Source organism: Chrysochloris asiatica, unplaced genomic scaffold (assembly GCF_000296735.1).
Source record: "Chrysochloris asiatica unplaced genomic scaffold, ChrAsi1.0 scaffold00010, whole genome shotgun sequence".
In the NCBI taxonomy this organism is placed as follows: domain Eukaryota; kingdom Metazoa; phylum Chordata; class Mammalia; order Afrosoricida; family Chrysochloridae; genus Chrysochloris; species Chrysochloris asiatica.
In genome coordinates this window covers 20,702,510-20,717,824 of record NW_006408528.1, presented here as the reverse complement: position 1 = coordinate 20,717,824, position 15,315 = coordinate 20,702,510, and the positions used below count along the sequence as shown (strand labels likewise).

The 15,315-nt window shown below is 35.8% G+C and overlaps 1 protein-coding gene across 3 annotated transcripts in view; it reads left to right on the top strand.

Moving 5' to 3' along the window:
* Window positions 1–15,315, top strand: part of ADAM22 (ADAM metallopeptidase domain 22) — a 267,600-nt gene that overhangs the window by 187,755 nt on the left and 64,530 nt on the right. For all 3 annotated transcript variants that reach the window (XM_006834320.1, XM_006834319.1, XM_006834318.1), the window contains exons 8-14: window positions 4,252–4,322; window positions 7,371–7,445; window positions 8,093–8,164; window positions 9,154–9,320; window positions 10,810–10,894; window positions 11,856–11,946; window positions 12,479–12,530. In XM_006834320.1, coding sequence (XP_006834383.1) covers window positions 4,252–4,322; window positions 7,371–7,445; window positions 8,093–8,164; window positions 9,154–9,320; window positions 10,810–10,894; window positions 11,856–11,946; window positions 12,479–12,530 — 613 coding nt within the window. The remainder of the gene's footprint in view (window positions 1–4,251; window positions 4,323–7,370; window positions 7,446–8,092; window positions 8,165–9,153; window positions 9,321–10,809; window positions 10,895–11,855; window positions 11,947–12,478; window positions 12,531–15,315) is intronic.

The following is a 15,315-nucleotide window of genomic DNA, read 5'->3' as shown; positions in this document are numbered from 1 at the left end:
TGCTGTGCATGGGGTTGCTATGAGTCGGTTCCGACTCGATGGCACCTGATAACAACAACAACAACAGCATAGTGTTAGAATAATTTCTTAGTGAAATAGTGCCTCGGGAAACTGGGATGGACATTTAAATCTCGTTTTAACTTTTACAACAACTTTTGGGATCTGTATTACTATGCTAATATTACAGATGAAGAAAAAGAAGCTAAGCGTGTCTTTTTCAACACCCCAGAAAAGGAAGTCCTGGTGTGGCACTGTGGAATAAAGCGCTGGACCACAAGGTTGGTTTGAACCACAATGTGGTGGTTCAAACTCACCAGCTGCTCCTTGGAACCGACTCAACAGCACTTAACAACAACAACAACAACAACAAGAGATAGTAAGGGACAGAGTTGGAGTTTGGATTATCACACTATGATAAGGTACCCTTGGAGACAAAAAGATGGAAGATGGGAACATCACCAGTTAATTGGAGCAAGTCTGTAACCATGTCATTCATAAACTACCACCTAAGAAAGTCACCTAAAAGTTTACATTATCCCCTCATTAAAAAATGAAATAAGTATTGGAGTCCTGGTGTGCCGCTGTAGGATAAGCACTGTAGGATAACTCAAGGTCGGAAGTTCAAATCCACCAGCCGTTCCTGGGTCGCTATGAGTCAGAACCGACTTGACAGCACTTAACTACAACAATGTCCCTTCCTGTCTATAATTCCCCTAAAGAGAAATAATATTCTACTTGGTTCTCTCCTGTGATCAAAGGGATCGAAAATTTTATTATAGAAGAAATTGTTTCAAAAGTGAGTATACACTAATGTTCTCCCCTGTAAACTATCATATAATTCACAATAAAACATTTTTAAAAATGAGTATATAGATTCTTGGGACAGTTTCTTCAATTACCTTATGAAACTTTTCAAATCCCAATGATGGGAAGAAAAGAAATCATGAGACTAAAGCTACAATTCAACCCACAATAATGGAAGCCATAAAATCAATTAAAATTTAAAAATAAATAAGGATTTCCCCATCAGGTTTGATTTTAGGTTTCTACAGTGCAACCTTATTTTATTTTTTATCTTTGTTTAAGGCTCCTTTTCCACAGAGACTTCAGAAGTGTTAGCAATTCTGCTGGTATTTATAAATGGTTTTTAGAGAGATTCTTGAAAAAGTTAGTTCTGCCTTAGTTAGTTTCTAGTTTTATTTTCTCATCAGAAGTTGACACCATTGGACTGTTCATTTTTAGGCTGACATTTGCCTCCCAAGTTGCTTAAATTTACTTTGATAAATGAGAAGAAATAGAAAAATAAATTTCAAAAATATAATTTTTATGGAATAAGCTCAAAAGTATGCTTATTTATTTTAGGTTTAGTAAAGTTTAGCTAGGTTCTCTATTAGGGGTTATTGGAATTCTTATCTATGAATTGTACATTTCCCAGAGATATGACCAATGGGTCTCCAAACTTGTTTCATTGTAGAATTTTTTTTTTTTTTAATATGTGTATCTCTTAGGACAAGTGCTCATAAGAACACATTTGACTTATTTACTTCCTGTGGACCTTACACCCAATTTAAAAAATATTGCATACCATGAAATACATAAATCTTAAGTATACTATTTTATGAGTATCTGTAGGATCTGTAATAATTATTTTCACTATTGGTTATTATTTATAAATCTTACTAGTATTTTCAAAGAACTAATTTTTTGTTTTACTTGCTTCTATTACTGTTTTTCTAGCATCTTAAGATTGAAGCTTAGATCACTAATTTAAAACTCTTTTCTTTTCTAATGTTGTTATTAAGTGCCGTTGAGTCAGTTCCAATTCATAGCAACTCTGTATAGGGTTTTTGAGGAGCAGCTGGTGGGCTTGAACCACTAACCTTGTGATTAGCAGTGCTTATCCTTCTGTAGCACGCCAAGACTAATATAAACACTAAAGCTGTACATTCCCCTTTAAACACTACTGCTTTACATGTGGCCTTCACATTTGACTTGTTCTCATTGTCATTAGGTCACATTTTCTGTTTTCCCTTGTGATTACTACTTCATGTGATACAGTATTTAGAACTGTGCAGTTTATGTCTAGACATGTCAATTTTTTTATTGTGACATACTTTTGTCATTGATTTTTACTTTACTTGAATTGTGGTAAGAGAAAATATTGTTATTGTTGTTGTGTGCCATTGAGTCAATTCCACCGCATAGAGACCCTGTATGGCAGAGTAGAAGTGCCCCATATGGTTTGCCAAACTGTAGTCTTTATGAGAACTAATTGGTCTCTTTTTTCTAGCAGAGCTGCTAGTGGGTTTGATGTAACTGTATCATTTTGATTTATTTAAATTTATTAGGACTTGCATATGGCTTATATGTGGCCCAGAATATAGTTTGTGTTAGTGAATATTGCATGTATTCTCGAAAAGGATTAGTATTCTGCTCGTGATGAGTGAAGTGTTTGAAATGCTAATTTAGTCTAATTGGTTAATAGTATGTTTAAGTTTCCTTAAAAATGTTTTTAAAGAGAGTCTCAATTTGAAAAGTAAGCTCCAACTGTAACTTTGGACTTATTTTCCCTTCGCTTCTGTCAGTTGTTGCTTCTTGTAGAAGTGCTGTTATTAAGTGCGTAAAATTTTGGGATGGTTGCTTCTTTTTAATAAATTGATTCTTTTTATCATTAGTAAATATTCCTCTTTATCATAACCCTGGTAATATTTATTGCCCTGAAATGTACATGTTGTTGTTATGTGCCTTGAGTTGGTTCCAACTCATAGTGACCCTATACAAGGTTTCCGAGGCTGTAAATCTTTACGTGAGCCGAAAGCCTCATCTTTCTCCCGTGGAACAGCTGGTAGTTTCGAACTGCTGACCTTGAGGTTCGTGGCCCGATTCGTAACCATTATTACCAGAGCACCTTTTAGGTGTTAAGATTTCTAGCTCAGCTTTTGTATGATTAATGTTTGTAAAGTATATATTTTTCCATCCTTAACACTTAAAGTGCCCTTCTTATAAATTAACATATGATTAGAGCTTACATTTACAAATTCTATTGAAAATACATAGGTTGAGACTTGATGATTTTATCTATGAGTATAATAATACATGCCTATAAAAGGTAAACACACGTTTCTCACATTTTAAGGCAGTAGTGTGAGTTTTGAGAACTTTTGAGTTCATGTAAACAATATCTAAGAGTAGTGAGAAAAGTCACTCTTGAGATTATATAGCATTATACTCACATTGGTGTTGATGTTAAGTGCCTTTGAGTAGGTTCTGACTCATAGCAACCCTGTATAAGTTTTCCAAGGAGCTGTTGAGCTTGAACGACTGAACTTATGGTTCAAATTGACATTGCAGTTCAGTGCATTAACCCACATGACTGTACCAGGACTCTGCTCTCACATTAGAAGCCTCATATCTTACTCCTTCGTTTTGTTCAGTCAACCATCAAAGTTTTAAGAAATCTACAACACAGGGAATAATTGCAATTTTCCCCCTTACTTTGTAGGAAAATCTTTCCTTATAAATAATACTGATCTTATATACAGAGATGAATCAATAGATATAAACAACTGATGTATAACTCTGACCTGCAAGTTAGAAAGGATTCACAGGCCCAAGAACAGATAAAGCCAGAGGTAAATTTGGTTATGGGTAAAGAAGAATGCCAAAAAACTAACTCCAAACTTGAGTGCCCTGTTAAAATTTCTTAATGATAATCTGATGAGCATGTGATTATGTATTCTACTTGTTTCTCATTACTAGTCTTCCTTTTATGTGTTTATTTTGATGCCTCTAAAAGGTCAGTAGTGAAAGTTAAGGTTGAGTATTTAAAAGATTTCTGACAAAGATTATGATAGTATTATTATGAGATACATAGGGAACATTTTGAGATATAAGAACAGAAATTATTTTGTAAATTGTATAGTGCTGTGGGTTAATACACTGGACTGTAAAGTCAATTTGAACTGCAAGGTCAGTGATTCAAGCTCACCAGTCACTTCTTGGAAACCCAATACAGATTTTCTGTGTCGGAGCTGATTTGATGACACTTAACAGCAACAGCAATCCATAATATACATATTTAGTATTAATTTAAATACAACTACTTAAATTTATATTCTGTTATCATTAAGCATAGCACTGTATAATATAACATTTATAAGAAGGAAGGAGTCTAGTAAAAATTCAATTGTCTCATAGTAGAGAAAGCTGGCAAAAGTACACTAAACCAAGTTTATTTTTATTTCCTTTTAGAATTCCAACAAGTAAATAGCACTTCACCAAAATTTATTTTGAAGTCAAGACCAAAAAGAAGTAAAAGACAGGTATGTACCTACAAGTTTATGTTGTGATGTTTTAAAACACTTGGCAAATGCCAGTCATTTTCATCTCCGTTTCTCTGTGAGAGAGTGGGTACTGGGTTAGTCATTTGTCAGGGTGTGGTAAACAGTAGAGAGACAGATCTGTAAAAGCAATGGATATGGGACCATAGTACCTCACAGACTCAAAAAGGGTCCCAGAGAGTGGTGATTATGTGTTTCTTTGTCATATAGGTGCTCTATAGGGTTTGATATTGTGGCATCTCAGGATTTTTCTATCATTAGAAAAATTATGAATATTAGATGGGTATGTACTACATCAGAGAGTCTACTTATCCTTGTGTTTATTTTGTTAAAGATATCAGCCTTAGTAATTCTAGGTGAGTCGATAAGCTTTTGAAGCTACAAATCCTCCTGTCTCACTTGAGCTGTTTTGGAGTCTATAATGTAAAGGGTATAAGCTTGATGACCACCAATGGATCTTGGACTTAATCATAATAATAACAATTGTTTGTACTGTGCTTTGGAACATATGGAGTGTAGCTACTCATATTACCCTTTCACAAGAGGAAAAGTTGACAGCTCTGAAATGGGAAAACAGCTTGTCAGAATCATTGAATTTTAAATGGTTTAGACTTAATAAGAATGCTGGGTATCAGAATCCAGACATCACCACAATGGTGGTGATGGTTTGTGTGCATGTGAGTGTGTGTGTATGCATGTATGTGTGTGTGTGGGGGTGTGTTTGCATGCTAAGTATAGAACAAGAATGGAAAAAAGGAAAAACAGGAATAGGGAGCTAGATTTCTAGTAACATAAAGCATTTGAAGGAACCATATACCATCTGTTTATTGCCTTGATGTAAACTGTGTTTCAGAGAGATTTCTAATGTGAATGGTAATTGCTAAATTTTATTTAGTCCTTCAGTTACCTATCCCTGTTCTAAGAATTTTCATTTTATTAACATGTTTAATTCTCCAGACAACTTTATGAGGAAGGTGTTATTATTATCTCCATTTTACTGAGATGGAATTTTAGATTAAGAAGGTTAAGAAACTTGCCCAGGATTACCTGGGGTTCCCAGGTGATGGAACTGGGATTCCGACCAAGGAAGGGCAGTCCCAGAATGGTCCTTACATTCTGTATACTGCCTCTCAGAAATCCTTTTAGTCTGTGAATTGCTACCATAAACTTTACAGGTTCTATGAATACGTATATACAAATAAAAATAAAATAGAGACACATATAATTTTAGGCTCTTGTCCCAGTTAAATTGATAAAAAATTCATCATCAGGATTTAATTTGAAATAATATTTGTTTTCATGAGTTATAAACTGTGAAAGCAGGATAACTTTTTCTATAGATACATGTCTTGAATTTCTTCTTAAGCATTGGTTACATATTCCCTAAGCAAACCTTTGATTTTTCTTTCTGAGAAAGCTGTGGTTCTGTAGAGGCGAGGTGCTATAAAACCATGGCTAGGTGGCACTGTGGTTTAATGTGCTGGACCGCAAGATTGGCAGTTCAAATTCACCAGCTGCTCCTCAGAAACCCTATACAGCATCACTATGAGTTGGAGCTGACGTGACAGCACTTAACAACAACAAAACTGTACCAATTTAATGAACAGAAATGAAAAAAAAATATTTTGTTGTTGTTTAAATAGTGTTTCAGATTGATTGGATCTGCTTTGCTTCTTCAAGGAGGGCAGACTTTCCAATAAGTCTTAGCATTTTCTTAATGTCAGAGACTTGCCATACTACTGTTGTTGTTAAGAGCTGTCGAGTAGATTCCGATTCATAGCAACACTGTATGAGGTTTCTGAGGAGTGGCTGGTGAGTTTGAACTGCTGACCCTGTGGTTCAAACTGACCTTTAATGTTATTCTAAATTCTCCTCAGAACTTGTTGTTGTTAAACTCTCAGAACTAGAGTCCTCTTACTTCTCTGTCCATTAATAGAGACTTTTAAAAAAGGTTTTAAATTTAAAAGTACAATTAGGAATAAGGCAAATTCATGTGGCAACAATTTTTTTAATTTGTTAGACTGCAGCATATTTAACATAAACATTTAAATTTGATTGTTTGACCTCATCACAAATAATGACTGTAAGGCAAGGGAACAAAAGAGTTTCTGGGAAAATTTATATGGAAGCATGAACATAAAGGAAAAAGTTACTTTACAGATCTTGTTAAAGACTTTGTTATAAACTAGCCACAGAGAACAATGGATATGGCTGCCATAGTGGCTCTTGATTTATAGTGAGTGGCCTTGATTTATAGTGGCCTTGATTTTGAAGGTGGAGAAAATGGGTTGTTGAACAGACAAATGCAGCTATGACAAAGGATGCCTAGAGCTCTTAAAACAATCCTAACAAAGCCCCTGTTTCATTTCAGGGAATTCCCAGGACCATGCCAGAGGAAAAGGCATGTTCCATCCCCAGATTTGGAGATTATAGATTAAAAGTGCCACTCAACCTACTTTCTGTGTCCTCTCAGAGTTTAAATTAAACAGAATGCTTTTCATTTATTGCTATTGCCAAGACTTATTGTTAAATGAAATTAGAATGGCTCAGAAGAGAGTGAAATAAATGGAAGTATATGTGCCAGACTGCAAAGCTGTTTGAACTGCAAGGTTGGTGGTTCAGACTCACCAGCTGCTCTTTGGAAACCCTATACAGGGTTGCTATGGGTTGGAACTGACTCGAAGGCAATACAACAATACAACATAAAATATATATTCATATTTTATTTTATGTGCATAAATAATTATGGACAAAACCAGTAATTGTGCTACTGTACCCATTATGGGAAAAGGGTAGAAACTGGATAGATTGGGGACAGAGGTAAGAGGACTACTTCCGTCCTATACCTTTTTATGATTAAAAAATGCTGAATCATTTCTATATCTTACATACTCAAAAACTAGGTAAGTTGATGGAATATTGAAAGAATAAAAGGAAGTTTTGTTTAATTTGTCCCATATGTTTTACTTTTCACAGCCAAGTTTATAAGGTTTATTTAGTGGCTTTTTTTTTTTTTTTACTATATTGCAGCTCCGCCGATATCCTCGTAACGTGGAGGAGGAAACCAAATATATTGAACTGATGATTGTGAATGATCATCTCATGGTAGGATTTGATCAGTTTTTTATTTGAACTTGACCATGCATAGGATGAAACTTATTCATTCATAAATATGTTCAGAAGAAACAAGGAATCCATTAAGTTCTAACCTGAAGACGTAGTTGTAGCCAAACATTTTTAGCCAGCAACACCTTACAAGTAGGAAACACTATTGGTGGAAGTAACTGGCAATGATTTCTGAGGTTCTAAATGTTTCTGACTCATAATATCAACTTTTTGGATTTGTTTCATTAATATTGTTGTTAAGTGTCGTTGAGTCAGTTCCAACCCATGGTGACCCTGTATAGGTTGTTTTTATTCCTGGCTTTACCTTGATATTTGTTTGTATGCTTTGCAATTAATGCCTAGATAGACTTTCTATATTTTCTAATTTTGAATAACATTCTTGATAAGAATAAGCCTGTGAAATGATTAGAGTGGCTATTTTTTGCTTTTTACTTCTTCACTCCACAGATGACTATATTGAGATCTCACGCTTGTAAGAATCTTACCTCGAGCTACTTAAAGGATATAAAGAATTAGGTCTCAAATCTCAGAAAGCCTTAGGGATCTTTGAACTAAAGCACGTTTTCTCTGCTGAGATCATTATTTCCTGATGACTTTGACTTTCCCTTATTTTCTTTTCCTTTCAGTTTAAAAAACATCGACTTTCAGTTGTACATACCAATACATATGCAAAATCTGTGGTGAACATGGCAGATTTAGTAAGTATCAACCCATTTCAGTATCACCATAGAAAATGTATTATTATGTATTATGGGTATTATGGGTGGCACAGGTCTTACATTTTACTAGTTTGAATTGCAGGTTAGCCAAGATCTCCTATCAAACCCTAGTACCCTTACTTGATCTCTGACTGGGAAGATGATAAAAGAAAATGGCTGAAGGTCCTCACAGATTTATGTCTGAAATTCATTCCAGTATCGATCATACTGGAGAAGACAAAGGTTGAACTATGTTGTTGTTGTTAAGTGCCATTGAGTTGGTTCTGACCCATAGCGACCATATGCAGGGTTTCTGAGGAGTTGATAGTGAGCTTGAACTGCTGATCTTGCAGTTCAAACCAACGTTGCAGTCTAATCCATTAACCCATAGTGCCACACCAGGTTGAACCATAATATCTTCTAAAAATATTTGGTGTACTTCTAACAATGGCGAGGCATTACAGCAGTGGTGCCCGTCTCACAAGTAGGCCCAGTGTTGTACAATGATGTTTCTAAGTAATTCCACTGTATCCATTCCTTCCCATGACAATGCAGTGCCAGTGCCTTCACAATGAGTTTTAATCAGGGCCAGTTAGGGTGTAGAAATTATTTCCTTATAGAGCCTTCATTGTTCCATTCTTTGCTAGGAGAACTAAAGAATGCATGAATTCTTCGTCAAGGGTACCAGATAATGGACTCAGTGAGAACCTTGAGTGAAGAGTGCCATTGTTAAAACATGATTTTTGTTTCTAACATTATTGTGTTCTTTGGGTGTTACATGATGAACAGTTTGATTCTTATTAACTCAAGAGAAATGCATGTAAACTAGAAAAAGAAGATCTCTCCTTTAACAACAGTAAAGTAGTTTCTTATCTTTCATTAAAACACAGTTAATTTCCATAAAGGAAAGGAACTTCTGTAGTCCTGTTTACAAATACCTAAATTTTACCACATATACAGCTGGTGTCTTCATTTTGTTAATATACTAGATATATAAAGACCAACTTAAGACAAGGATAGTGTTGGTTGCCATGGAAACCTGGGCCGCTGACAACAAGTTCGCCATATCTGAAAATCCATTGATCACTCTACGTGAGTTTATGAAATACAGGAGGGATTTTATCAAAGAGAAAAGTGATGCAGTTCACCTTTTTTCGTACGTAACTTTTTGTAATGATTTATTACTTTTTTGGCACCATATTGAATGTTCTAGTACTTGTGACTGATATGTATCCTTTCTACTGCATAATACAATTAAGATTTGTCATAGCAAATACATTTGGAAGACATTTTTAAGGGTAAATTGTTTGAAATTATGAAAATATAAGAATTTTAATTTTGAGTTTTATTGTTGCGTGTCTATATAATTGAAATTTCCATGAGATTTATTTAGAACATTTGCTAAGTAAAATCCTGCTAATACTCATGTAGAGTATTATGAACAACACAGTTATATTCTTTAAAGTTTTTGTCTTTTAATGCTAATGTGCTCTTTAATATTTTAGTTCTAATATAAGAGTTTAGTATTCCTAGAATTTATATTGTTCTCTCTCTTATGGTCTTTTTAATATGCATTTTTGATATAATAGAAAATTATACATAGGAGCATTAAAAAATCTTTTAAGTCAGAGATGTTGAAGAGGTTTATAAATGTATATAAAGAGTATATTTTTTGATAACTTAATTGTTCTGTAATTTCAAATTTATAGAAAATTGGCAAGAATGTTACAAGGGAATACAATATGACATTTACCCAGATTCATCAGTTAGTTATTTTCTTCACCATTTGTTTTCTGATTTCTTTCCTTCTTCACTACTCCCCTCTCCTCCTTCCTCCCAATTCATCCATCCATCCATCCATCCATCCATCCATCCATCCATCCATCCATCCATCCATCTATTCATCCAACTAGCTACTTTTTTTCTCTCCTGAATCATTTGAAAGTAAGTTGGAGACACCTTGGGCCTTTACCACTAAACACTTCAGTGTGTATTTCCAAAGATTATGGACATTCTCTTATGTTACCACTGTATAATTATTAAAACTATAAAATTAAATTTTGATGCCATACTTTATTCTAATTCATAGTCCATATTCAGATTGTACCAATTGTCTAGATGCCTTTATAGCTGTTTTTGTTCCCTCATTGAGGATCCAACCCAGATACTACATCACATTTGTCATGTCTCTTTAGTCCCCTTTAATCTAAAAGTTTCCTCAGCCTTTCTTTATCTATTCAGAACTTAACATTTGTAAAGAACAAAGACCAATTATTCAGTAGGATGTTGCTCGCTGTGATAGTTTATGATATTTTCTCAATGGGAAATTCTAGTTATACATATTTGGCAGAAGTGCCATAGATGTGATATTGTATCCTTCTCAGAGTGTATTGTATCAGTGATTCTATTTTAGTAGGTATACTTCTATTCTAGATATTATAACTCATGTGAGGAAACATCTCCTCATGAATGTTTTCCCTTATGTTTGCGTGTAAGCAGTTTTTACATACCTTCCTTAACTCAGGAAAATATAGTGTAGAAATTTTGATGTTCAGTGAGAAAATAAATGTAGAAAATTAATCTTGAGAGGTGCTATGATATTTGAACTGTGAGCAGTAAGCATTTTTCATTTCCTTTTCTAAAAGGGGAAGTCAATTTGAGAGTAGCCGGAGCGGGGCAGCTTATATTGGTGGGATTTGCTCATTGCTGAAAGGAGGAGGCGTGAATGAAGTAGGTGTGAACATCTGTACAATACAAAGTGGTATGATGGCTGAAAATGCTTTCCTAATATTTCAGAGACAACTTCTCAGTATTCTACATATTCCAGATGTTAGATTGTTATTAACAATCATTATGGTATTATAAATGACCAGAGGACAAGATAGGGAAATGGAAGATAATATCTGATAGTTCTGCACATGTTCTATTTAGGATAATTTCCATGAAAGACCTGTTACCAGCTTATACAGAGAGAATATTTACCTTTACATTCATTGGAAATAAGGCCCTGTTTATTACTTTTACTTAATCTTCTGAAAATTGAGTAGTTTCCTGATGTGTTGTGTTACTACCTAACAATCAATAGAAACTGTTCTTCCTTTTTCAGTATTTGTCAGATGTTAGGAGGAAAAAAAATATACTAGATTGAAGATTTTCCTCTAATCTTAGTGTAGATTTTCCAGACAGTAAACTTTATAGAAGTGATCTAAAGTAAAACCATCTTTTGGAGGCTAACTATTAAAAACAAAAAAAACAAACAAACAAAAAAAACTCCATTCCTCTTAAATTTCTATTGGCAAAGATCATCATCAAATTTTTCTGTTACCTCATGTTATTTGTTTCCTGAATCCAGATTCTATTCCATTTGCGGAAATTTCAAGCGTACATGTAGACACACAAAGATAACAAGTTCCAGATAATTTGCACAATCATTTAAATTTAGTTTTACCAGCAGAACTCTACGTCAGTAATATATGTGTCAATTTTTCTGCAATATCACTGGTGAAATGTACATTTAAACTAGTTTAAATGTACATTTAAAAAACATGGATTTATTTCTTAGTATGTGTTTAGCCTCTACTGAAGAAAATGCTTAGGAATCACTTATTTTCAATTATATTGTGATGTTTCCTTTGGCCCAATTAAATAGAAAATACTTTTCTCTTACATGTATTTTGGTTTTGTTTTTCAGTTCGGGAAAACGGATTTAATGGCAGTCACACTGGCCCAGTCCTTAGCCCATAACATGGGTATTATCTCAGACAAAAGAAAGTTAGCAAGTGGTAAGTTTTACTACATACATGTGTGACTCAGCTGCTTGATCAAAGTGTTTGGTTGATAGGAAAAGATGTATAGACAGGGCAGACCAAAGACTTGAACCCAAGTTATTTCTTATTCTGAAGTCCATCTGCTTTCTAGCAGTAACCTTGGTGTGGGGACTTTTAAACATTAACCGGAAATTGCATTAATTTCCATAACAGGCTATGAAACTGTTAAGAGTTTCTCTATAGTGCTTCAGTATTTCATTACATTCCATTTAAGTTGTTTTAATAGAATACTTGAAAAATAAAGTCACTTTTAAAATACCACAAGATTGGATTTCAGTAAAAATTACATAATCTTGATAGGGTCAAGTATGTTTTTGTTGTTATGTATTACATTCAAGTCTTCACTTATAAGGAAAATTAGGAAGCAGGTATTATTACATTTACTAATAAAGTATTGAAGGAGCAAGGTGAAGATGTTTTTAAATTGGAAGTACTTTGATACATCTACTTACACTTTTTAAAAAGTCATGTATTCATTTTCTTTTAGGTGAGTGCAAATGTGAGGACACGTGGTCTGGATGTATAATGGGAGATACTGGGTGAGCCATTTCTATTAGAAAATAACTCATTCTTCCTTTCTGTGCTGCGCTATGCTATTGTCTTCCTAGGAATCAGATACTCTAGGATTTAATATATGCAACCTCATCCCAGGCATTTATGAGAAACTAAGATAAGGAGCTTTGGTAGTATAGGGGTTATGAATTGGGCTGCTAACCTCAAGGTCAGCAGTTTGAAACTACCAGCTGTTCCATGGAATAAAGATGATGAGGCATTTTGCTTCCATAAAGATTTACAACCTCAGAAACACTGTACAGGGTCACTATGAGTCAGAATAGATTCCATGGCATACCACCACTACCAAGAAGTAGGTTATCTTATGATCCTGTGTCTAAGACATTTTCACAATATATGTATATGTTGTTCTTAAGTACCATCGAGTTGGTTCTGACTTATAGTGTCCCTGTATGGGGTTTCCATGGAGCAGTTGGTGGGTTTGAACTGCTGACCTTATGATCCGAAGTCCAGTGCTGATCCTTCAGCACCATACCAGGAGTCCCATATATATGCATATTGTCCTTGTTAAGTTCTTTCCAGTCAGTTCGGGCTCACAGTACTCTTCTATAGGGTTTCCAAGGAGCAGCTGATGCGTGTGAACCACTGACCTTGTGGTTTAAACCGACCTTGCGGTCTTGTTCTTATCCTACAGTGCCACACTAATATACATATATGTTAGTTAAATAAGTACACCTACACCTCACTTACATTTCCCATTTACAATAGAAAAAAAATTAGTATCCAACTATTTTGCACTTGAACGGGGGTGGGTGGGGAGCATGTCAGCAATAGCTGCAGAGCATCCCTTCCCTTCAGGAGGGTGTCAAGGCTGCTTCAGGAAAGCTGGGCCTCACTGTGCCTCTACCTCTGTTCCCTCCTGCCAGCAGGGGAATTTCTGTGGCCATAACCTAAATAAGCAGCAACAAGCCATTGAGTCCCTGTTCTGAGTTACCAGCTTCTACAGAAGCAGCCGGAGGAACTCAGATGTGTTGTGGGTTGGGAAAGAAGGGAATTAAAAAGCATTGGAAAAGGTTTGAAAAATTATGAATGAGTTTAATGACACCCTGCACTGGGCTTGATGGCATTGCTTTGATGGGGCTGGGTGCACATTCAGGTTTACTGCACCCTCAGAGAAAGCTTGGAGTCTCAGTGACTCCCCAGTGGGCAAAGCAAGCTCCTGGACCATGACTGAAGGACTTGTAGGGGTGGAAGTGGATCCATGATGCACATTCTGACCCAGCACAGTAGGAAGGTTATGTGGTTAAGCTTTGTCTCCTTCAAACCTCCTTCTCCTCAGAGATATAATGCACAACTAGATTCATCACAGTGATAAACATCACATCATTAAATCTTGGTTGTTGTTGTTAAGTGCCCTTGAGTTGATTCTGACTCATAGCAACTCTATATAGGGTTTCTGAGGTTGTGAATCTTTTCAGGAACAGAGCGTCTCATCATTTTCCTGTAGAGCCACTATTGGCTTGAACTGCTGACCTTGTGGTTCACAGTTCAGTGCTTATCCTACAGAGTCAGTGTGCTCCCTATCAGTAAAATGTAGCTGTTGTTATCACTATTTTTTTCATGTTATCATTATATTTTCTTTTAAAAAAATGGGCAAATGCAATGTCTGAAAACTGAAGAAAACACTCTTCCATTTCTGCACAACCACCAGGACTTTTCTCTGCTAGTCATAAGGTTTCAGTGATGAAATATTCGGAAGTGGTCCTTCACTCCTTCTTCGTAGTCTGTCTTCATCTGGAAGCTCATCTGAAACCTGTGCATCATGGGTGACCCTGCTGGTATTTAAAATACCGGTGGCATAGCTTCCAGAATCACAGCAACTCACAAGCCACCACAGTATGACAAACTGACAGACGAGTGGTGGTTTTGAGTTACGGTGTTGGAGGAGAATATTGAAAGTGCCATGGGCTGCCAAAGGAACCAATAGATTTGTTTTGGAAGAAGTGCAGCCAGAGTGCTCCTTGGGGGCCAAGATGGCCAAACTTCATCTCTCATACTTTGGACATGTTGTCAGGAGGGACCAGTCGCTGGAGAAGGATATAATGTTTGGTAAGGTGGAGGATCAGAGCAAAAGAGGACATCCCCCAGTGAGATGGATTAGCAAAGTGGCAGCATCAGTGGGCTCAAGCGTGGCAACAGTTGTGAGGTTGGCCCAGGATCGGGCAGTGTTTTGTTCTGTTGTTCATAGGGTCGCTATGAGTACGTACCGACTCAATAGCACCTAACAACAACAACTAGGTCTTGGCATCGTCACCATGTAGATAAGTGAGCGGGTGTAGACCTCAAAGATTTCTTCAATCTTGAAATTAGGCTAGTCGTACAAAAAATGAGGAACAATTAATTCTGGATGACTTACCTAGTTCCCTTTCCTTTCCTCCTTCAATTCTAACTCAAATAGCTTATCAACAGTAGTGTGCTGGTAAGACGACTCAAAAGCAAAAAACGATAAAGCAGTTCCAATTTATAGCTTTCACAGATTTCCGTGATGTAAATACTTCCACCATGGTTGATTGTAAGCTGCCAGTGTAATAATCACTGGACAAGGATCTGGCAAAGAGATGTACACAATCTACTTTACTAAGCAAGGTTTTCATTTTTATACTGTCCTACCAAACCCTATACAGGGTCGCTATGGGTCAGAATCGACTCGATGGCACTTAAAAATAACAACCACCCTTCATGTACCAAATCTGTTCTTCAGATGATCTCTAAATTCAGGTGGGATATATTCAAGGTCATATTTTGGTTCTC